A 24,326-nucleotide genomic window follows, 5' to 3' on the forward strand; every position below is an offset into this window, starting at 1 on the left:
CTACAATTCCTGAGCCTGGAAATAAACTAAGAAAATGGAGTTGCATCATCTATGCAGGTACTTTCCCTATATTCAGTTGTATACAAAAAGCATCTAGAGAAAAGATGATTCTGACACCATTTCACTTGATGCCATGTCCAGAGCAAGTGATTATGGAGCTGTGAATTCTGCTGATTGCTTCTTATTGTATAAGTATCATAAAGCAAAGAGTAACATGGTGATATTCCAGACTACGTTTTCAAACATCTGGATCTCAATTAAAGAAAGGGAAATTTGTTTCAGTTTTATAGAGTGGGGGGGGGGGCAGAAGCAGCCTTGATGATATGCTTAATTGTATTTATTTTCTGGTCAATGGAGCTGTAACCACCATGCACTGGGACCCTAGGTATAAAGTGCTTGCCTTTCTACCACACAAATTGCATCACACTGCATTATCCTAATTTTTTTCCCTCTGCAAAATCTCTTCCATTTCATTTAAGATTATGCCGAGTGGTTTGCATGGACAAATGTTTACTTCACAGTCTAGAGAGAATGCATGGCCTGGCCACTGATCCAGAAATAGGACAAGCTGCTGGGAGGACACCAGGACAATGATTCGGGTTAATTACTCAAGACTGGACCTACAAGTGAATCAATGTGTGGATAGGGGGTCTCCTATGCCAAGACGCTGAAGTTCATTGTTCCTTATTGTTTGATAGAAGGAATGCATTGAGTAGAAAATTAAGTGACTTAAAAAAATAATAAAAATTCAGCATACATAATATTTTGAAGTCCAACTCTATAAACAAGTTATTTTTAAATTTGGGAAATCATGTTCCAGGGTAATTGTTTCAGTAATCATACCTACCCAAGCATTCTAAATTTGGGAAATCATGTTGCAGGGTACTTGTTTCAGTAATCAAGGAAAAATTAGTAACACAAGGAATGAAGAAATGGCAAGTGTTTAAATCAGCGGTTCTCCACCAAAGCTGCAAAATGGAATCATTACAAAGCTTTCTAAAATACATCTGTCCAAATTCCAGTCAGATATTATGCTTTAATTTGTCTTAAGAATGATTAAGCCATTTTCAAACATTTCTCAGGAACTTCTGGTGTGTCACCATGTTGAGCAATAATGACTTAAAGTACATTTTTAAATATCAACAGTGTTAAGCCAAGCACTGGTGGCTCATACCTGCAATCCTAGCTACTCAGGAGGCTGATATCTGAGGATCTCAGTTTAAAGCCAGTCAGGGTAGGAAAGTCCCTGAGACCCTTATCTCCAATTAACCACCAGAAAACTGGAAGTGACAGTTGGGCTCAGACTAGTAGAGTGCTAGCCTTGAGCAAAAGAGCTCAGGGACAGTGTGCATACTCTAGGTTTGAACAACAAAACGACAGTGTTTCAAATATTAGAAGGGCCTAAAATCATTTTTCCCTCTAATTCAAATATTTTGATCAAAGAAAACAAATATTTTGATCATATGCTGAAGCTGAAAATACCTGGGCTATAAGTTTGTTTTGGGTTTCTAAAGGAGTCTACAATATGGTACTCACAGCAGCAGTATTTGCAAACTGCTTCCAGGTAGGTAGACTGGTAGCTGTTCATTTTATACTGACAATGGACTGCCAGGTGATCAGAGGATCAGTTTAACATTTTAAATGTGTTCTTTTGAGATAAAGCCCTGCAATGACTGGTACATGACTGGATCCATAAATTCATTGATAATAAAGAAGCACTCTGCTACTGGATGTTTGCCCCCAAAGTATGCCTTACTAAGTAAACTTGAGGTCATTAAACAGTTGAAACAAGAAAAGAACATTGAGAAAAGAGCATCTGACTAGTGAGTGTTTTGACTGGCACAGCCCCTTCACTTCCAGCTTCCTTTCTTTTATAGAAAAGTAAGACCTCAATGAGATGTACAAGTCAGTTATGTCAAAAAAAAAAAAAAACGAACTTTACAACTCTGGTGGGAGGCGGGGAGGATCAGGTGGGGAGAGGTGGGGAGAGTATGGGAAGGGATGGGAAGGGGAAACAAAGAGGAGGCAACAGTGCTTGATAAAAAATGAACTCATTATCTTGCCCATGTAATTGTAACTCCTCAGTACGGTATTTTCACAATAAAAAATAATAAATGAATTCTTTTTAAAAAAGAAAAAAAAGAAAAGTAAGTCCTGAGGTCATGACTTCTTGTGTTCCCTTTTAGCACCATCAGATCACCCCTTAAAAGAAGGCAGGACTCCACCTACTTGCATTTGCAAAGCTGACACAAGTCTGAGGCATGCCACTATCCTGTTACCACCAGAGTGTCTTGAGATATAAAACGTAGATACAAGAGATGACACCCAATTTTTCTTAACAATAACAATTGCAAAATCATTCTGTAATGTGAATGATAATACTTGCTTTTAATATTATTTTCAGACAAAAGGGGGAAAATCAAATCCTATTTATCCAGGTCAATTGAAAGATGCAATAACCAAGAGAATAGTGATCCATGTAGAGCCACAGCATATTAAGTCTGCATAGACTTCTAGTTTTCAAAAACTTTAATAAAACACACAAAAATACTCATAAATGCTAAAACTATTCACCAATGGTTAGGATTTTTCTGAGCAATTATACACAGCATCATGGACATCTGCTATCATAGATAAAAATGTCAATTTTCTTCTAAGCTGATCCCCATCTATCTAACTGACTTAGCATTTTCAACTAGATTATCTGAATTATTTTTTTTCCAATCAACTAGTTTTAAATTTTTTCACTTAGCAGCAAGGCATTTAATTATCTTGCTAACCTTTGTTCAGCTGCTTTACCAGTAATGACAGCATACATCCATCCTTTTACTTCCAAGTCTTTCTGTTTCCTGATTAGATTCTACTTAAATAGCATTGTGTTCCTTCAAATCCCTCCAAGATGAAGGATTTTCCCTTAAATTACCTGAAACCTGCTAGTCTACCTCTTTAGTATTCTGAGATACCTCATTCAACAAGCCTAAATCAATAATGCAACTTCTTATTCCTAACAGGTTGAGGACATTACTTATCATCTCTATTAGTTCAAGTATACAGAACTATGCAAAGTAGATTTTGAAATACAAGACAATTGCCATGCATTAAAAAAAGTGAAGTTCCTTATATACCACATGTAAAAAGAAAAAGTTAATATAAACAAATTGTATCTTTGCCAAACTTCTATTAAGCATAAATATGCAATAACAAAAATATGTTAGTAATACATTGGAATGGTTTTGCCCTAAAAGTACAAAATGTATTAAAATACGTGTTTTCAATCTGATTATAAAATGTCATTTGCACCTCTCAGAGAAAGATTGGGTATCAAGAAAGGGATATAGAAAAAAAGGGATGTGTTACATTTTTAAAAATACCACATACCTGAATTAAAAGATGAAATGGTAAAAAGGAGATGTTAGAGCTCAGTTGGCAAGAACTTAAGAAATAATTCAACCCATAAAATTCCCAAGCACTTCCAAGAAACATGGGAAGAACATTTCACGGTTAAGAAGTGTTACAAAAGTGAGAGAAAAGGGGGGAGGGAAAGTGGGAGAAAAACGAGGGAGGGGGTAACAATGTTCAATAAGAAATGTACTCACTACATTATGTATGTATATATAACCCCTTTGTACATTACCTTGACAATAAAATTAAATTTTAACCAGACAGAGGAAAAAAAGTAGTTCCTATAAGAAACAGTTAAAAAGTCACGTAATCAGAGTCACACATTTCTCTTTGTAAAATCACAAAACTACTAAAGTAAACTATTCACATTCAGCTAACATGTAGATTACATTTTAGGAAATTAACCTGAAATAAACCTCTTGTCTTATCCAAAAGCAATTCTTAGATACTTGAAAAAATATACTGCTTGTAATTAAATACATCTGATACTGGATTGTAACTTTTTTTTTGCATAGGGAGACCAAGGCTTAATTAATTAGATGCAATGCTGTTGTTGAGGATGTTACAGTTTCAAAGGAGGGGTAAGGTCTACATGTGACTTTTTGCTAAAAGCTAGAAAATATTGGACTCAACATGATTTCTGGGATTCTTAATGGATGAAATGACATTTTAGCAGAAAATATACTATGAGTCACCTGAATATAATTCACTTCAGTATTACCCTTTATGTTCACTAAAACAGTAAAATTTCCACCCCTAATTTATAAAAAAACATGCACATTTTTCTCTCTCATAGAAGTAAGCAGACTCCACAAATAATTCTTTGTCCCTGACCACTTCCTACAATTTTTCAAGTATATTAAAAATTTATTAGGAATATTTTATCTATGAAGTTAAAGAATAGTACAAATGTTCCAAACTACATGAAGCAAAAAAGTTTAAAAATCTCACTAATCTCAAATGTTATGTGGAATGTAAATACAAAAAATGAATAAAAAGGTTCAAAGATTTGATAAAAATGACATTAAAATAAGGTGCACCCAATATATATTTATATATATCAATTATTATAGATATATATATATATATATATAACATAATACAAACCTCTATTCTAAGTATTTCCATACCTATAATCCTAACTATTCTGGAGGCTGAGATCTGAGGGCCCAGGTTCAAGGCCATAATGACCAAGAATGTCTGTAAGACTCTGATCTCCAATTAACTACCAAAAAGCTGGAACTAGAGTTGTGGCTTAAGTGGTAGAGCACAGACCTTGAGGAAAAAGCTAAAGGACAGTACCCAAGACCTGAGAGTTTAAGTCCCAGAACTGTTACACACTGAAAAGAAAAAAAAAGCTCAACATCGTTTTCTCAATGTGTAAAATTTTTTGGAAAGTGACAAGTTATAGAACAGAAAGAATACCAGGTTATGCTTCAGAACTCTTACATTCTGGGTCTAGTTCAATAACAACTAGGGCAAATAAATCAGTCCAGCTATTTACAATAAGTGTTCTTAGGGTACATTCAGAGAACTGGAGTCCATTTCTTAGAGTTTACTTTTCAGTTTTATGATTCTAATTCATGGAATGAACTCAAGGACCTCTAGTCCCCAAATTATGGCTGTATAGTTCTAACCACTGTCTCAGGTATAAAACCATAATTCTAAAGTTTAGATTTAAATATAGTTATTTTAATCACTTCTACATATTGTTTTAAAGTTCAAAATGTGCTTTATAACTTCAGGCAAGTAATTCTTAACATAAAATCATTCATTGATACATATAACTTAAGATGTTTTATAAGCCCATTTCCTCCCTCAGGGCTGAGTATGATGTTTAAAAACTGCCTACATGTTTGCTGATTCCATTAATAGGACAATTATCTATAACATTCACAAATTTGGAAATTCCTTTCTTAATATTCATCGTCATGAATGATTTGGCCATCCAATGCCCTTTGGATTTAATAATATTGTCTTTGTCTAGAGCTATGGCTCACATGGTAAAGCACCTGCTTGGAAAATACTAAGTCTTGAGTTCAAATCCTAGTACTTTTCTAACATGAAATGTTATCTTAAGTAATATCTCATTAGTGATTAACTCCTTCAACATACACTAGCATATACTATCACTTGTAAATCATGCTCAAGCAGAGCTTCAGATTTTAAGATATTTTTTTAATCTCCAAAGGAAGTTATTGACACAAAAAACTAGACAATACTGACTAGATCTAAAAAGCATGGTGTTTAATATACAACAAATTTGTGGCCACCCCTGGGTAAATTCTTAAAGGTTTAGTTATAAGCCTGACTTAAAGGTATGATAAAATATGTCCTAGGGTCACCTTGAGAATATATATATATATATATATATATATATATATATATATATATATATATATATATATATGTCCATTACAAGTTTTTTTCACTCTTCTACTTCTGTTTTATAAGATACTGAAGATTTTGAAAATCGGGAGGGCTTTATGCTCCCCTGACCTCAGAGAGCCCTTATTGAACAGTGTTTGCAAACAGAAAGTCCAGATGTCCCTGCAAAGTGTCACATTCACGTTGGATCCAGGCCTTTAAATTATTTCCAAATAAGGCAAAATTCTGTCACATGTTCCTGACTTAGGACGTCCATATTTTGCATTGTCTAAATTAATCAACTGGCTTCCAAAAGCAATGGTGCCATTAAGCAGCTCTGAGGCATATTGAAAGTGGCAGTTACATTTTCAATCTAGTAACAGAGATTAAAAAAAAAAAATTGAAATAGACTCTGGCAAGGGAAGCAGGCTCAGATAAAGGGCCTCTCATAAAGGGCTTCCTCAAATCTGAGAACAAAATCTGTCAGGTGGCAGCAGGGCTTTGTGGTTCCTGCCATCTCATTCTCTTTGTCTTTAATCACCCATGAAGAGCAGCAGCTCTGTTGCTATTGGCTATCAAGTCACATCAAAACCTGGCCCGAAATCTGCACATTTTGAAGGTTCTGCCCAAGCAGTTTAAGCTTCTGTGTCAATGTGGGAAAAAAAAAAAAGGAATGGCATCCTTTCTTCTCTTTTATAAGTACCAATTATGGGGGTGGAAAACCTGAATTAGAAAATCAGAATACTACCAGGTCTTCCTGATTCATGAATAATAAACAATCATGTCGGGGGGGGGGGAGGCAAAAATCCCAGTATTTCACAAAATGTTATAACCTGATTCCGATGTTATAATAAAACAATGACACATTGAGGTGCATTAATATATACAGGCATTTTCATAGAAATAAAATTGTTTTCCAATATGCTCAGTATGCTTCTTGCAGCATTGTCAGCACCACTTAAGAGAAAGATAAATAATTGTGTAGGTAATCTTACTGCATTGAACTTAGGCAATAAATGCCTTTATTATAAAGTTCACTGACCTGTATACATTTTCTCTTAAAATCACATTTACTTGTGTACTTTTTATGTGTCAAATTACAAATAAATTTGAGGGAAAAGCTGACACTAAACAAAGTGAAAGGAATGTATGTATCACCCAATGTGGAAGAAATAACTGTATTGTCAAAGCTCACAGAACTCATAAACTTTATAGACCACGATAAAGACAATTTGCCCCATGAAGGTTAGAAAGTGTTTGCAACTTTTTATCACTGTCTCACAATACTGTGAAATTTGTGAAATTTATGTAATCACTTAATCATAATAAAAAATTGCTATAAAAATATGCATACCCACTGCCAGTGGCTCACACCTGTAATTCTAGCTACTCAAGATGCTGAGATCTGAGGATCACAGTTTATAGACAGACCAATAAGAAAGTACATAAGACTCTTATCTCTAGTTACCATCAAAAAGTCCAAGTAGTGCTGTGGCTCAAGCAGTAGAGTACTAGCCTTGAGCAAAAAGCTCAAGGACAGTGCCCAGGTGCTGAGTCCAAGTCCCAGGACCCATGCACACATGAACACACACACACACACACACACACACACACACACACACACAGCACTCAAAATAAAAATACATTTAACACATTCATTATCCAAGCAAAGATTTAAGCAATAGGAATTATAAACCTGCCCTATATTCATAAATACTCAAATTGTATTTGTGAAATGTATTAGACCAAATTCAATACAATTTTTTTTGAAATGGGATGATTAGGATTCTGAGTTTCCATTAAAATTCATACGCTCAAATGAGGTATGACATGGAATAAATAAATAGAATAGTGTGTTCCTGAATGCTCACATGTGGTCTCATGGCCTCTGGGCATTTGTGGGATTTTTCTCAAGGACCCCAGAAGTCGAGCTATTTTTAATAATGATATTCTTTACTCAAGAGGGTATAGTGAAGTACATTTATTAATTTATTTTTATTATTACAAATTGCCCCACACCTGTCCTTTTATAAAAAAAAAAAAAAAAGAGGTGCACCTTATTCATAGTTTGGGAAGCTGGAAGTTTAAGGTCAGACCATGGTAAGACCCTAACAGCAGGTGGCATTCTGGCAGGAGTCCATGTGGGAGCAAGAGATGTAAGGAAAGAAGGGAAGTCCAAGAGAGGTGGAGGGGCCAGGGTGAGGCTTGTGGAACAAATTTATCTTCATGAGAGCTAACCCAGGGGTCTCATAAGTACCACCAAGATCGTTTCTAAGGGCAAAACCTAATAACCTCCCACTAGACTTTCCTCTCCTCTTCATGGTCCCACAGCTTTTAAGGACCAAGCCTCAAATGAGTAAAGCATTGAGAAACAAACCACATCCAAACCATAGCACAATGTGATGCATGATACCAGAACCAATCGAATGCAGAAACAGATATTAGAATTGAGCTGTGCTCTTTTAACCCTGACATGAAACGTGGTTTGTAAAACCTCACTCTTCTTATTAAATGTTTAATATGAAAAATTAATGAGACAGCATAAGCCCCAGGAACATCTCATATTGTCACAGTCTTAGCCTCTGAACACAACAGTGAAATTGAATGCAGACTTGGTCATCACTGTTTCTTAGGATACCCTGAAAGCCCAAAGCCTTCCTTGGATGTTTATCTTTGTGGACTCAACTACTTCTCCAAGCATCTGGAATGTCAGCGCTGATGGAAGTGGAGCTGTTTTCAGTTGGGCCTGGACTTTGAAAGTTGTCATTTGGAACCCTTCCCAGTCTTGCTTTTACCAATGGGCCAAGGAAAAGATGTGCTTTAAATGCATCTAACCACCCCCTCCACAGGTTTTTTTTGGGGGGGTAGAGTAAGAATCTAATTGTTGTTCATAGTCATTATTTTGGTGACTTTTTTCAACCATCTACTTTGTTGTACAGAAGAGGATATTTTCAGAGGGAAGGGATGGTAGGGGAAAAACAGAGGAGGTAACAATGCTGAATAGGAAATGTACTCATTACCTTACTGTAACCCCTCTGTATATTATTTTTACAATAAAAAAGTATTTAAAATAGTTTTGTTTTTTTTTTAAAAAAAGAACAGCAATAAAGCTTTTCCAGGACCCATGATTCTAGCCATCCCAAACTGGTAATAAAGTAATCTCACTTTGACAAATACATTAATATCTGGAAAACTATTTTCTCTAAGGTCTAATCCAACCATTTATCCCTAACATTCTTTGCTCAACTGTTTTATAAATGTTTTATAAATGCAAATGCATAATATGTAAATTGTATAAATGTATAATTTATAAATTATGGTATAAATGTATAATTTATAAATTATGTTATATATATATATATATTCAGATCCTCAAGGTAGGTAAAGACACAGAGGATAAAGAAAAATCATTTATACTTGGGAGGCTGAGATGTCTACGCCCATACCACCCTGAACGCACCCGATCTCGTCTGATCTCGGAAGCTAAGCAGGGTCGGGCCTGGTTAGTACTTGGATGGGAGACCGCATGGGAATACCGGGTGCTGTAGGCTTGGGAGGCTGAGATTGGGAGGATCATACCTTGGAAGCAGCCTGAATAAAACGTTATCAACCAACAAGCCAGGCATGGTTGTTTGAACCTGTGGTCCAAACTATGCAGGAGGCACAGGTAGGAGAGGTCTGAGACATAACTAAGACAAAACATAACTAAGACCAAAAAAAGAACTGGAGACATGAGTCAAGTGGTAGAGAACCTACCTAACAAATGCCAAAACAAAGGAGGAGGCTACAATGCTTGATAAGAAATGCACTCATTATCTTGCCCATGTAATTGTAACCCCTCTGTACAGTATTTTCACAATAAAAAATAAATTAAAAAAAATGCCAGGCCTTAACTGCCACAGAGCCAGCACTACTACCACAAAAAAAAAAAAAAAAAATGACAGGAAAGGAAGAAAGACAGGCAGATATATATCTAGATGAGAGGGAAAGAGAGGAAAAAGAAGAAAGAAAGAAAGAAAGAAAGAAAGAAAGAAAGAAAGAAAGAAAGAAAGAAAGAAAGAAAGAAAGAAAGAAAGAAAGAAAGAAAGAGGAAGAAAGAAAGAAAAGAGAAAAAGAGGGCTGGGAAGGTGGCTCAGTGGTAGAGCGCTTGCCTTGCATGCCTGAGGCCCTGGGTTCGATTCCTCAGCACCACATAAGCAAAAAGAAAAAAAGCTGGAAGTGGCGCTGTGGCTCAAGTGGTAGAGCGCTAGCCTTGAGCTGAAGAGCTGAGGGACAGCGCCCAGGCCCAGAGTTCAGGCCCCAGGACTGGACCCCCCTCCCAAAAAAAAAAAAAAACAAGAAAGAGAAAAAGAAAGAAAAAGAAAACAAAGAAAGAAATTCACACTTAAAGTCTGTTCTTTACAGATCTGCTCCATGGGGCAGAAATCATTTCTTTTGTGCTGTGAGCATCCAGCAACTACTTATCTAATTAATGTGTTCAAATGAATAAAGAAATGAAATTCCCATGAGGAAGGGCAGTGGTAGGTAATGCCATGATATGCTAAAGTTGGTTATAGTGTACAATTGTTACTTATTTGTAAGCTAATTTTCCTTGATGCAACAATAGTTTATTAAAACAAGTGATACAGCAAAACCCCAGCCCCAGTTTTCTGCTGACTCTTAATAATAGTCTGACAGTAGTAAGAGCAGAAGCTAGAATGTGCAAAGATTTTCTATTTTCACAGTGCTTTTGGCATTCTTATTTTAGCAACATATTCACTTTAAAAGAAAAGTTTGGTACATGCTGATTATTTGGGAGACAGAGTTCCAGGAACTTGGCATACAACAGGAAGATGAAAGGTAAAAATCTCTGCTCTTATCATATTGACATTGTTGTAAACATTCAATATATAAAGTAATATATAACCCTACAGATTTGTGGGAGACACCAGCTCTTAGGTATTATTGTAGCCAATTATCATGTGAAAAAACTAAGCTCTGGTGCAGTTAAGTGACTGGGGACCAGAACTCATGGGGTTTCAAGAGAAGAGCCAAAACCCAAATCCTGATGATAATCCATGGATGTTGAGGTACTTTTCTCATTTGTCATTTTCTACAAATGGGTGGCATCAATAGAATTGATCATTTAAAAAAAACTGGAAATGGATTTCAGTTCATATTAATCTCATGCTGTAAATGTCTTAAAACTTTTTATTAGAGTAATATATCACTTATAATATCACACATATATAAGTGATATGTAAGTGCACTTAGAAGTGTAAAGCTTCATGAATTTTTATGAACCAAATGAACATATCCTTCTAATCAGCATAAAACAACCCAGGAAATTATTATTGCCTAAAGTCCACCCCCATGCCTGCTTCAAGTTATTCCATAGCCCTCAAAAAAATTCACTGTGCTGACTTCTAACAAAGATTACCTTTGTCTGTTTTTATGCATCTGGTTGACTCTTATACATAATTTCTTTCAATGTTAATGTCAGTGAAATTCATCCACACTATCAGGGGTATGTAGTTAGATATTGTTTACTCTTAATTTATTTGCTTTTTCAAGTACCACTTGACATTTGGGTACTTTTTTTTTGGCAACAATTGTAGATTCTTCCATAGTCTCCTGCTGAATACTCACATAGATTTCCTGAGTGGCAAAACTGGGTAATAAGGTAGTTGAATGTTCAGCTTTAACAGATATTCTCAAACTGCTTTCCAAAGTGGTAAAACTAGTTTACTCTCGCAACAGGTTTGGAAGACCTACCTCCTCCAGGCTATAAATATTTAAATTACATGTCAATATGCCCTCATACACAAGATAAACTTAATGTATTTTTATAGAAATCCAGATGCGGTCAGCATATATTTTTAAATAGAACTAATCCAATAATAAATACACCTTAGGAGACTCCAATTACTACCCTCTTCATGAACTCAGGATCTCTCGTTTGTTTGGCTTGCTTGCTTTGCTAGTGCTCTCTCACTTGAACTATGCTGCACTCCAGCTTTTTACTGGATAGATAGTCCTTAGTATTTTTTTCTGCCAAGACTGGTTAAGAATTTCCATCCTAAAATCACAGCATCCCAAGTAAGTATGCTTATAGGCATGAGCCACAGGTACTTGGATCCTGAAGATAATTTTAATGCCAAAAACAACTTTAGAACGCATGATCAGGTACCTAAGTGCAATGAATCTCACTTGTAATCCTAGCCACTCAGGAGGCAGAAATCAGGAAGAGTGCAGTTTTAGACTAATCTCAGCAACTAAATAAATAAATAGGAAATTTCTTCTCAATAAGCTGGGAATGACAGTGCCTGCCTGTGATCCCACTATGTGATAGATAGGTATAGTTTGGTGGTCTTTAACTGGACCTAGCCCCAGGTAAAACATGGGAGACACTATGTAGAAAAATTCTGAAGCTTAAAAAGGGATGAAGGTATGACTCAAGTGCCTGCATAACAAGTGTGAGACCCTGAGTTCAAACTCTAGAGCCACCAAACACTTAGGGAGAAAAAAAAGCGATAGAATACAGTAAAGGAATGCCAAAAGATCTGACATCTCAGATTATCTGTAATAAAATGGATTAGCTAAGCAAGTCCACATTGAAATTAACCAGTCACTACAGTACAGCATGATTAGTCTTTTTCTTTCTTTTTATTCCCATATATTCATGCGCTCTTGAAATAATACACTGCCTTCCTCTGAAATGATAGGAAATATGTAATGTATAAAGACAAGGTGTTAGGCAAGCAAAGTCGCTAGGATATTGAACAATTGGTCTTTCTTAACTGTAGACAGAGGCTAGGATCATAATTTGCAAGGACAGCTGAATCCCCATTATAAGCTAAAAACATTCCGACAGTTTCTTTCTCTTCTAATTTTAATATAATGCCTATCAAAGAACTGTGAGCTGGCAAGCGTTTACGCATATTCTAACTCTGATGAATGGAACATCAGTAACACATGGGATGCTCTAGCATGTACAACATGAATCTTTCCTTCTCCTAAGCCTTCAACTAAAGTCCATGAAATGAAAGGGACCAACTGGTATTCCAAAAGCCAAGCACATAATAGATGCTAAGTAAACTTCTAAATAGGTTAACTTTTTAAAATTAAGAGGGATATAAACATATAAGGAAAACTCAAAGTTCTCCAGGTTAATCCCAACCACAATTATAATAAAACGATGCTTAAAAATATCTTTAATTATCTAGAATTTAGGACTTTCTCCAATCCTTATAGTGCATTTACAGATGCAGTAAAAATACTGCAGGAAATGAGAAATGAGAAATATTGCCTGTGTCTTATTACCTTAATAAGTGTTAGAAACATTGTAGTAACTAGTCAGCAATCAACAGTCCAATTTAAAAAGGAAAATAGTAAGTCAGGTTCTTCTTTTTTTAAATTTTTATTTATTTTTTATTGTGAGAATACTGTACAGAGGGGTTACAATTACATGGGCAAGATAATGAGTACATTTCTTATCAAGCATTGTAGCCTCCTCCTTTGTTTCCCCTTCCCATCCTTCCCTTACCCCCCCACCCATCCTCCCAGCACCCCCCAAAGTTGTAAAGTTTGTTTTCGACATAACATCTTGTACTTCTCATTGTTGCAATGGGTCCACCTGTATCCTTATTTAAAATTGACTGGTGTATTCTTTTTTTCCCAGGCCTGGTTTTCTCAGAATATACTTCTGAAATGAACAGCTGAACACCTTATGAAATACTTAGGCAAAATTAATCTTCCTAGTTGGGGTTCTCCTCAAAGATAACAATTCAAAAGCCTTGATATGAGGTCAAGAAGTGTGCATTAAAAAAAACATGTAAATACTAAACACTGTTGACTCAAACCTATAATCCTAGCTACTCAGGAGGCTGAGACATGGAGGATTGGGGTCAGAAAGCCAATCTGAGCAGAAATGTCCATGAGACTACATTTACAATCAACAAACTGAAAGTTGGACTCAAAGTGTGCCTCTGAACTGCAAGTGTGGCTCAAGTGGTAGAATACTTATCCCTCTGTGTATGTGTTTGTGTGTGTGTGTGTGGGTGTGTCTAATAACCATTAGAACCATCTAATTTGTATTATAAATATAATGCTTGACTCCATCTCAATCAGACTAAAGAACCTCTAAAGGAGGGACTAAGGAGTAAATAATTTTCACACTGTTCCTTAAATAATTTGAACAAACAGGAATGCTTGAGATAGTTATCTGACATGCTTTCATTGTAATTATTAGCCTTAGATATACAAAGAGTTTAAATTTGATTCTCAAATTTTCATAGTAGCTCCTCTTAATCTTTTTCCATGACTAAAACCAAAAAACATCACTCTTCTCTGAGTCAGTCCTCTTCACTTTTTTCTGGCTGTATTGCTTCACTGCTGTCTACTATTGTCTCTAGTATTGGGAGTAGAAATTTTACCAGTTGATATATGCTGATGACATTCTGGGATTCCAACCCTATAAAACTACTGCTAGTCAGACTAATGCCATGGCATCACTTTTGTTTTAATTAGTATAAATTGTACAAAGTAATGAGTTTCATTATGACATTTCCATGTATGCATCATTTCTATAGATGATTTTTATCCTACATTTTTCCTTGTCAATCGATTTTATTGGAGCAAGTAATGACTCAGAAAACTCTATGCTGCTTGCTCTGCCACAATTAGTTTTTCATTTTTCTGTGGATTATTTTGACTCTGGGACTACAGAGAGTGCTACTAGAAATAACTCTTATTCATGTTTTGTTGTTTCTATTGTTTGTTTTGAGACAAGATCTCATTATATAATGCAAACTGGTTTTGAACTTACTACATAGTGTAAAAATAGATTCCAATTTGAAATCTTCCTGTCTCTCCCTTATGAGTGCTGGGATTCCATGTATATGCCACTGTGCCAGGCTCTTGTGCATGACTATGGTGAATATATGTACTTAAGTCTTTTGGTTGTAGACATGGAATGGAATTGCTCTTTAATGGGTAGGTATATATTGTGCTAACTAATAGCATTCTAAAGTAGTAGCAAATCAACAATAGGTCACCCCAGTTACTGGAACGCTTGACATTATTGTTTTTTCTTTGTATTTTCATTACAAGCATCAATTGCAATTTTTACTCGTATTTTCTGTGGCTGGGTTCTGAACAGCTTCCCATATGAATGTGTTTAGGATCCAATTTCCTTGTGGATCTACCCTTCAGCCTAAAAAGCACATAAGACCTCTGGCTTCTAAGATGTAAGTTCTTGTATCAATTCAGCCATAAAACATAATTACACTGTCCCTGAAACAAATGTCTAACCCCATTTTACTTTGAATATATAAGCATAGACCAAAATAATGAATTCTCATGACTCACGAATAATTTCAACTTCATTAAAACTCACAAGAAAAAACAAGAAGACTTAAATATTGGCACACTGCTAAAGCATGCCTAGTAGAAACTTTGAGAGAGACCGAGGGATCATTAAACTGAGTTTGGAGGAAATGGTATAAGCTTGGAGACATAGAAAGTCTTCATTTTTTTAACCTTCTTCTTTGCTGCAAATGTGTACAAACAAAGCATCATTTTTCAGTAACAACACAATACCTATACTATAAACTAATGTATTTATGAAAGCAACATAATTTTATTTTATTTATTTATTTATTTATTTTGGTCGTGGGGCTTGAACTCTGGGCTTGGGTGCTATCCCTATGCTCTTCAGCTTTACTGCTTGAGCCACAGCGCCACTTTTAGTTTTCTAGTGGTTTATTGGAGATTAGAGTCTCATGGACTTTCCTGCCCAGGCTGGCTTTGAACTGCGATCCTCAGATCATAGCCTCCTGAGTAGCTAGGATTACAGGCATGAGCCACAACAAAATTGTAATTAGCACCTAGAATGTGAATTCTTAATATTATACAAACCACTGATGCTATTTTTCATTCTCATTATATGCTGTTTTTTAGTTAAAAATAAATAAATAAAAATATAGCATAAATTTACCCAGAAATATCACTCCTTAAAAACTTTGTGTTGGGACTACCACCCACTAATGAGACATCTCAAAGACACTGAGGTAGACAGAAGACTGCTAAGGATTGCTGTTTGAAAGAAACTTTATTTTCCTTTTTAAGGAAAAATGAATTTCAGATTGACATACTGCCAAAATACCTCTCCTTGACGATCCATAGCATTTTGTGTGTTCCCTCATGGTTTGGTAACCTTAAAGCTGATGGGGACTGTAGTCAGTTTATATGGAGAGGGGTTAATTTGAGAATGAGGAGCCATATAGCTAATCTACTATGACATGGGAGCAGCTGTTTAGGATGAGATTTGAGAGTAGAAAGTATCTCTCACATACCTGAAATATTATAGATTCAAGGGAGAACTTAGTGCAAAGTTATAGCCTAACAAAACGAATACAGGAAACAGTTACTCCGAAGAGGTGGGGTGGGGTCAAGGGAAGAAGATGAAGAGGGGAGAATGTAGTCAAGAATTCAATGTATATACTACAAAATTAAGAAAAGTAAGGGAAAGGGTGGGTTGAGAAGGATGGGTGAGAATGTTGGAAGTGGTAATGTTGATCAAGAGGCGCTATATTCATGAACTGCTTTATTAAATGGCAATTCCTTTGTACATCTATTTGAAGATGATAAAAAAAATGCATGTTGGTTTTCAGGAAAGCCTAAATTTTCAGTGCACGATCCTTCCCCGCCCTCACCCCAAAATTAGACTAATGTGATCAAAAGATTAACTAAATTAGGAGAAAGTTTACTAAGTAAGGTTTGTGTAACACAAAAATCCATATAATAATTTTGTTCTAATTATAACAATTTCATGTTTGAACAAACACCTTTCTTCTGAGCTGATGAACATATTCAGCACTAAATTAAGCTGTTTGAGTAAGTTAAGCAATTACAACAAATTAGAAAACAGCCTCTGTTGCTGTCTAAACCACAAAGTTGTCTGGAATGCTTTCCAATGACCCACAAATGGAACAATAAGAAGGATGCTAAAAGGTACTGTCAAAGGAACCGCACACTAAATGATGCAAGCTTTGCTTAAATCCATCTAAACAAAGGCGACAAATTGCTCTGTCATGCATGGGACCCTTCTTGTAAAGAAGTCATAACGAGATCCTTGGCCCTGCTGCAGTGTCAGCTCAGATCAAATACAAATGAGTAACCTCTAACCCAGTATCTTTATTAAGTTATCATCTAGTTCTTTATAAATCTCATCAAATTATTTTCATTTCCATATTTTCTTTTCTACAAGAAAAGGAATATAGATCATATAAGACTAACATAAGTGTGCTACTACTCTACTGATTATCTCAAAACCTTATATAGGATGTAATTTCTCCCTTTTTCTAAGGACAATGGGTAGAACTTTAGAACTAGGCACTTTTGAATACCTTTCTGGTACTCAGCAGAGCTTATAGAAACTCTGATACAACCCTTGTATACTATCTCCCTTCCTACCTATGCTATTTACAGTGAAAAGGGAAGGCCATGGAGAGCTTAACAGACACAATCAGAAGTTTGGGTTCAATTTCTAACTTGTTATACAAATATAATAATTGGATTGAATACTTCATTTTCTATCCAAGCATCTGGCATAATTTCATTCCAATGAATGTGTTTCCTTGAATTTTTGGTGTATTTCCTTTTCTTCCTTCTTTCCTTCCTTTCTTTCCTTCCCTTCTTTCTTTCCCTTCCTTCCTTCCTTCCCCTCCCCTCCCTCCCTCTCCCCTCCCTCCCTCCCTTCCTTCCTTCCTTCCTTTCTTTCTTCCTTCCTTCCTTCCTTCCTTCCTTCCTTCCTTCCTTCCTTCCTTCTCTCCCTTCCTTCCTTCTCTCCCTCCTTTCCCTCCTTCCTTTCTTCCTTTCCTTCTGAATGAAGGCTTTGTGCTTCATAGTCAGGAGCTTTACCACTTGAGCTATACCCTCAGCCCTTGTATTTTATTTTGTTTGAAATAGACTCTCACTAACTTTTGCTGAGCTGCTCTCAAACCTCCTGTTCCTGTCTTCCAAATAGATGGAACTATAGGCATACATCATTGTTTTTGTACCAACAGAAAAATGTTTACACAAGTAGACATTAAGAAATTGTACGTCATTGGGGCTGGGAAGGTGGCTCAGTGGTAGAGCGCTTGCCTTGCATGCCTGAGGCCCTGGGTTCCATTCCTCAACATCACATAAGCAAAAAGAAAAAAGCCGGAAGTGGCGCTGTGGCTCAAGTGGTAGAGCACTAGCCTTGAGCTGAAGAGCTGAGGGACATCGCTCAGGCCCAGAGTTCAGGCCCCATGACTAGACCCAACCCCCAAAAAAAGAAATTGTACGTCAGCTAACAATATGCTTTACAGACAGGGACAACAATCAAATCAATTAGCAAGCAGGCACTGACTAACCAGAACAAACATGCAGCCAATCAAAATGATCATCACCATAAATAACAAGTATGGCCATGCTAGTATGCTCTGGCTGAAACACAGTCCAACAAAGTATGTTCCTCCCAGATTATCTGTTGATCTTCACTGGTGTCTGTTGTTCAATAATCTACAACAAGGTATACACATGCACACATACACACACCCACACTTGCTTTTTTTCTTTTATTTGCATACATTATATCATCATTTATACACCTAGCTCATTTACAAACCTAGCTCATTGTTTTTAATACCATTGCAATATTTCATTCCTCATTAATGGGTTATTCCTGTATCAATATTTATGGTATTTTCACTTATCCCAAAAAATAAAATTGAAGTGCATATCACCTATATATGTGATTTTATGTACTAATGGTTCTCTTGTTTTTAACTCTGGTAAGTAGGAAGGAAAAGCAAAGGAGGAGGTAACAATGCTCAATAAGAAATGTACTCATTACCTTACTCATGTAACTATAACCCCTGTACAGTATTTTTACAATAAAAAATATATGCCAAACATGAATATCATCAAGTCCTAAAATATGTGTTTTTTTTCTTTTTAAGTGACTAAATGAGATCACTCTTCCCCCCAAAAAAGATTGTAATAATCTTCATCATTAAAGCTCCTGTACTAATCAGCAGGCTCACACATGCTGATTAATACTGCTGGACTGTGGGTTGAGTTTCCTGGAAAGTAGCCCTTTAGAGTTATCCATCCTGGAGCAAGAAGGTTGGACTTCCATATCTCACCTGGTGAGTCACTGCTTGCAGGCAATCTTTAGGGAGAGGCTCTGATCTTTCACAAAGAAACTTTTTTTGAGCAAAGTTCTTGGAAAGGGGAATCTGATGAAAATGATCTGCCCAAACTGCTAGCAGCAGAGGGAATACTAACTGTGATCCTGAAGGCGTATCTAATTCTCTCATATAGCTAAAATAATATCTCACTTGCTTTTGATTTTTGTTTTCCTAATTACAAATACCAGAGTGTATTTCTGCATGCTTATTGGCTGTTCGAAATTTCTCTTTTGTAACAAGCTATTCAACACTTCTATTTCACCCATTTCTTTTGGGTCCTTTGTTTTCATGTTCATCTTCTTTCCTAGAAACCATTGGTATACTAGAGAGATTGAACCATTTTATGGACATAAGTTATCATGTGCTTCAACATGGTAACTTGGTATCATTCCATTTAATTTATTTTTCACCAAAATGGAGTCACAGACCTGCCATGGCATTGTTGGGGAACAACTGTAGCTTCAGGGATAGGAGGGCTGCAACTCAAGGCCATCTTCATAAAAAAAAGTTAGCAAATTCCCTTCCCAATCAATAAGCCTGATGTGGCAGTGCACACCCGTGGTTCCAGTAACATGGACAGAAGGATTTGGGTTCAAGGCTGCCTTTGGCAAAAATATGAGATCCTGTCTGAAATGTAACTGAAGCAAAAAGGTGTAGAGTCGTGCCTCAAATGGTAGGGCATTTGCTTAGCAAGCACAAGGCCTTCAAATTCCATTGATGGGAGGAAAAACAAAAGAAAAAAAAAACCTACTTTTCCAAAAAAATTAATTATAAAAATGAGCAGAAGATGTAAAGAGGCATTTATTCCACTAAAGAGAAAAACAGTGACAACAAATGAAAAGCTCATACACAGCTGGGCACTTGTGGTTCACATCTGTAATCCTAGCTACTTAGGAGGCTGAGATCAGAGGATTGAAGTTCAAAGCCAGCCCCTGCAGGAAAGTCAGTGAGACTCTTATCTCTAATAAACTACATAGAAAAAGCCGGAATTGGTGCCATGGCTCAATGGTATGGCACTACCCTTGAACACAGAGCGTCTCAGGGACAGAGACCAGGCCCAGAGTTCGAGCCTCTGGACCAGTAAAAGAAAAAGAAAACAAAGAAAGGAAGGAAGGAAGAGAGTTCTTATACCATTAGGAAAATATAAAATAAAGCCATAATGTGATATCAAAATGCACTTATCAGCTGCTTAAAATATTATAATAGGAGCCGGGCGCTGGTGGCTCACGCCTGTAATCCTAGCTACTCAGGAGGCTGAGATCTGAGGATCATGGTTCAAAGCCAGCCCGGGCAGGAGAGACCGTGAGACTCTTATCTCCAATAAACCACCAGAAAAACCGGAAATGGCGCTGTAGTTCAAGTGGTAGAGCGCTCGCCTTGAGCTGAAGAGCTGAGGGACAGTGCCCAGGCCCAGAGTTCAAGCCCCACGACCGACAAAAAAAAAAAAAAAAATTATAATAGGAATATAAAATGTCATAGTCATGTCAGAAAGCATTCAAGTCATTCTTTCACTTTCTTTATGTCGGGAAACCTGTGGTTTTATTCCCACGTTCAACTAACATGACATTTAAAAAAGTTTTTTTCCTGTACTTTTTAAAAATAGGTTTCATTTTTATGTGAACATAAGATAATTTTCAGTCATTTTCCAAATCTTTCTTTTTCTTTTTCTCTTCCCACCTCCTGATTGTGCCACCCTAAATTGTCCACAATTATGTTTATGTCTTAGTTTCATTTGGAAAATATTTTAAATGTTTTTATTGTGAAAATACTGTACAGAGGGGTTACAATTACATGTGCAAGGTAATGAGTACATTTCTTATCAAGCATCGTTGCCTCCTCCTTAGTTTTTTCCCTACCACCCATGCTTCCCCCCTGCCAAAGTTGTAAAGTTCGCTTTTTGACATAACGTCTTGTACATTTCATTGCAATGGATCCACCTGTATCCCTATTTAAACAATTTCTTTTTTCCCTTCCCCTCCCCAAATTATACCAACATGAAATACAGTGAAAACAGGGGTTATACCATGAGGGAGGGACATACAAAGCAACAAAAAAAATCACCTTATAAATATGTTAGAAACAATAGCAAGAAAGAAAAAACCACTTGTGTCCTTATCTTGGGGTTCATTTCACCTAACATCATCTTATCTGACCTTTTTTGCTTGTCTCAGACATACACTAGTTATTGCAAATAAGGGAAAGCATGGGACCTATGTTTCTTTGGGCCTGGCTGAATTCCATATTAGTTGCATTAATTTATTTCCCTCCAACAGTGTAGAAGTATTCTTGGATCGCTTCATCCTGACCAGTATCTGTTTATTTTTGCTTTTTTGCTTGGTGACAGCCATTCTGATTGGGGTGAGAAGCTTAATGCTTGATTTGCATTTCCTTTATGGTTCAGAATGTTGAAACTTTGTTCTTTTATTTGCTGGCCATTTGTCCTTCTTTTGACCAACTATTCATTGGTTTGTGATATTTTCATTTAATATTTTGAAGTCTTTATATATGATGAGTGTTGATCTCTTGTCAGATTAACAGCTGTCAAAGATTTTTCTCCCATTCTATAGTCTAGCTCTTCATTCTGATACTTCTTTCTTTAATATGCAAGTTTGTGAAATCTTGTTATATCTTGCTCTTATTTCTTGAGCTTTCAGAAAATGGTTGCTTATGACTCTATCTTGAAGTACTTCCCTTATCTTTTCTTACACTATTTTCAATGTTCCAGGTCTTACATTAATGTTTTTGATCCAGTGTTCCATTGCTATGCAAAATATTACTATAAGGAATCTGGACAAAATATACATGGGTTAGCTTTGCTTTGCTCTTAATAAATATAATCTACAATTATCGCAAATTATAAAGCTTAATTTTTAAAAAGAGAAAAATTCCACAACTCACTTGCAGTGAGGCTATAATGTTTTACATTTCCATCAGCAATAAGATTCTCTATCCCTGACAACTTTTGCTACCATCATCATTTTAAAATGTTAACCATTCCAATAGGTGTATAATTGTACCTATTATTTTTAACTTTTAAATATATGACTTACTGAAATAATGAAGTGTAGCCTAGATCCAAAAAAGAATCTACTTCCCTTTTGGAATGGATCATTCTGTCCATCAAATTGCTATATTTCTTTTTATATACTTGAAGTTGTGTAAGATCTTATTTGTCCTTGATAACTTGATTTCTTGGAAGCTTGAGAAACTATCATTCCCCTGTAATGACTCATGTGTCCTAGGTACACGCCAACCAGGCTGCAATCCAGGCAGAGGATAAAAGAACAGTATGAAGGAGACACTAGGACAAAATAGATGAGGAACCCTAGAAATTGAAGGAAGAATTAAGTTGATTTGGTCTTTCCCCTGTAAGGAAGAAGTCTACAATCCAGTCCAGACCTGGGTCGTGAGTACAAGTTTTGTGCCATTTTAAACCAACACTGACATTGAAGGCAAATCAAACCAAAAGGAATGGGACGAAGACAAAACAGGGATGGTCACAGTGATTGTTCACATCGAAGTTCCCCAAGTTTTTACTCAGCAAGAAACGGTAGCCCTGGAGCAGAATCTAGTGCAATTCCCTGTGAGAAAACAGGCAAAAACATGATGACTATGAAATCCAGAAAAATTTAGGAATTTCTTTTAAAATACCTAACTTATAGGGGATAAAAAGATGATAGACACCCAGAGATATAGACAGAAGTTTTTGTATAGGCCTATTCACCTTAGAAGTCACCCATTTGGCGCTCTAGGCTAACATATTTATTAACATCCCTCCAAAAGTCATTAGTTTCAAACTTGAAAAAATTACTCCAAATTGAAGTACAGAGGCTCAAATTTATTGTGTTCTAGCATAAACACACATTTGCTACCATGTATTACTTAATGAATATTAACATTTTCATTATATCTCAATCTCCTTAGGGTAAAATTAATTCACCTCCTTTTTAGGAGACATGTAAATAACTAATAAATTAACCAGGATAATGTCAAAGAGAGAAAAGGCAAGAAAGCTTTTAGAAACTATAGATTTTAATAAGACCTTAATTTGGCTGCATTTACATATGTGGACAAAGTGAATTTTTTAATCACTGCAACAAAATGATGCTTTAGGATGCTGTATTTCCTAATTTCTTTGAATATCGGAATCATGAAAAGAGCAGATGCTTCGGGATTATATCCATTGGTTTTATATCTCCAGTCACAAAATATTTTTTTAAAAAGGAAAGCTTTGGCCAAAAAAAAAAAATCTACCTAATCATTATGCCTATCCTTCATTCAGAGGCCTCAGAGGTTCTATTCAGAACGTCCAGATGGCAGGAGAGTAACATGTTTCCTGTTAAATCAGTGAACAACTGATTATTGTTAAGGACTGTTAAAGTTTTAAATATATTTTTTAAATATTAAGCATTAAGTTCAGATTATTTTCTTCTTTCATCTAGCCTGATGATTCCCATTAAGTTATTTTCTTGGTAGAGTGTCTAATACCAATTGTTTCAGCTTTTTAAAACTAACAAACACAATTAACACATTTATTCCTTGTGTATGACATAAAGTTTAAACTGTAAAGAAAGGAGATAGCACTGGATATTTATCATGGTAACTTTTGATGTAATGACATGTGTACTGGTATGATAATACCATTAATAGTATAACACAATCTTCTAGTTATTAGAAAATCAAAGTAAAAGTTTTCTGTCCCAAATAAACATTGAAACATTTTAGAAGAATCCAGGATTTCCAGACCTAGCTCTCTAATAAAATCTAGGGACCAGATGGGAACCCTATTGCATTGCTAGTGGGAATGTAAACTTGTTCAACCACTTTGGAAAGCAGTATGGAGGTTCCTCAAAAGACTCCACATAGAGCTCCCCTATGACCCAGCAATCCCACTTTTGGCCATTTACCCAAATGATCACAAGCAAGAACATACTAAAGCTACCAGCACAACTATGTTTATCGCAGCGTTACTTACCATAGCTAAGATATGGAACCAACCCAGATGCCCCTCAGTAGATGAATGGATCAAGAAAATGTAGTATATACATATATATATATATATATATATATACACACACATAATGGAATATATATATATACATATATATATACACACACACAATGGAATTCTATAATGACCTCACCCCATTTGTTAGGAAATGTAAAGACTTGGAAAAAATTATACTAAGTGAAGTAAGCCAGGCCCAAAGAAACATAGGTCCCATGGTTTCCCTTGTTTGCAATAACTAGTATATGTCTGGGACAAGCAGAAAAGGTCAAAAGCTATGTACATATGACCAGATAAGATGATAAGCGAAATGAACTCCAAGATAGGGACACAAGTGTTTTTTTTCTTTC

The 24,326-nt window shown here is 36.0% G+C and overlaps 1 protein-coding gene and 1 non-coding gene across 6 annotated transcripts in view; one reads left to right on the forward strand and one right to left on the reverse strand.

Annotated features, from left to right (window-relative positions):
* Nucleotides 1-24,326, reverse strand: part of Macrod2 (mono-ADP ribosylhydrolase 2) — a 1,801,573-nt gene that overhangs the window by 1,346,629 nt on the left and 430,618 nt on the right. Inside the window, exon 5 of one of the 5 annotated variants that reach the window (XM_070006722.1) lies at nucleotides 22,472-22,549. The exons of the other annotated variants lie outside the window; for them this stretch is intronic. Within the exon in view, the coding sequence (XP_069862823.1) occupies nucleotides 22,506-22,549 (44 nt within the window). The 3' untranslated portion in view covers nucleotides 22,472-22,505. Of the gene's footprint in view, nucleotides 1-22,471; nucleotides 22,550-24,326 lie in introns of those variants that run through there. 5 annotated transcript variants of the gene reach the window in all.
* On the forward strand, nucleotides 9,202-9,320 carry LOC138817361 (5S ribosomal RNA). Its single transcript, XR_011368819.1, has one exon. It is a non-coding gene; the product is annotated as a 5S ribosomal RNA (ribosomal RNA).

This window comes from Dipodomys merriami, unplaced genomic scaffold, assembly GCF_024711535.1.
Source record: "Dipodomys merriami isolate MVZ:Mamm:240054 unplaced genomic scaffold, mDipMer1.0.p SCAF_7, whole genome shotgun sequence".
NCBI lineage: Eukaryota > Metazoa > Chordata > Mammalia > Rodentia > Heteromyidae > Dipodomys > Dipodomys merriami.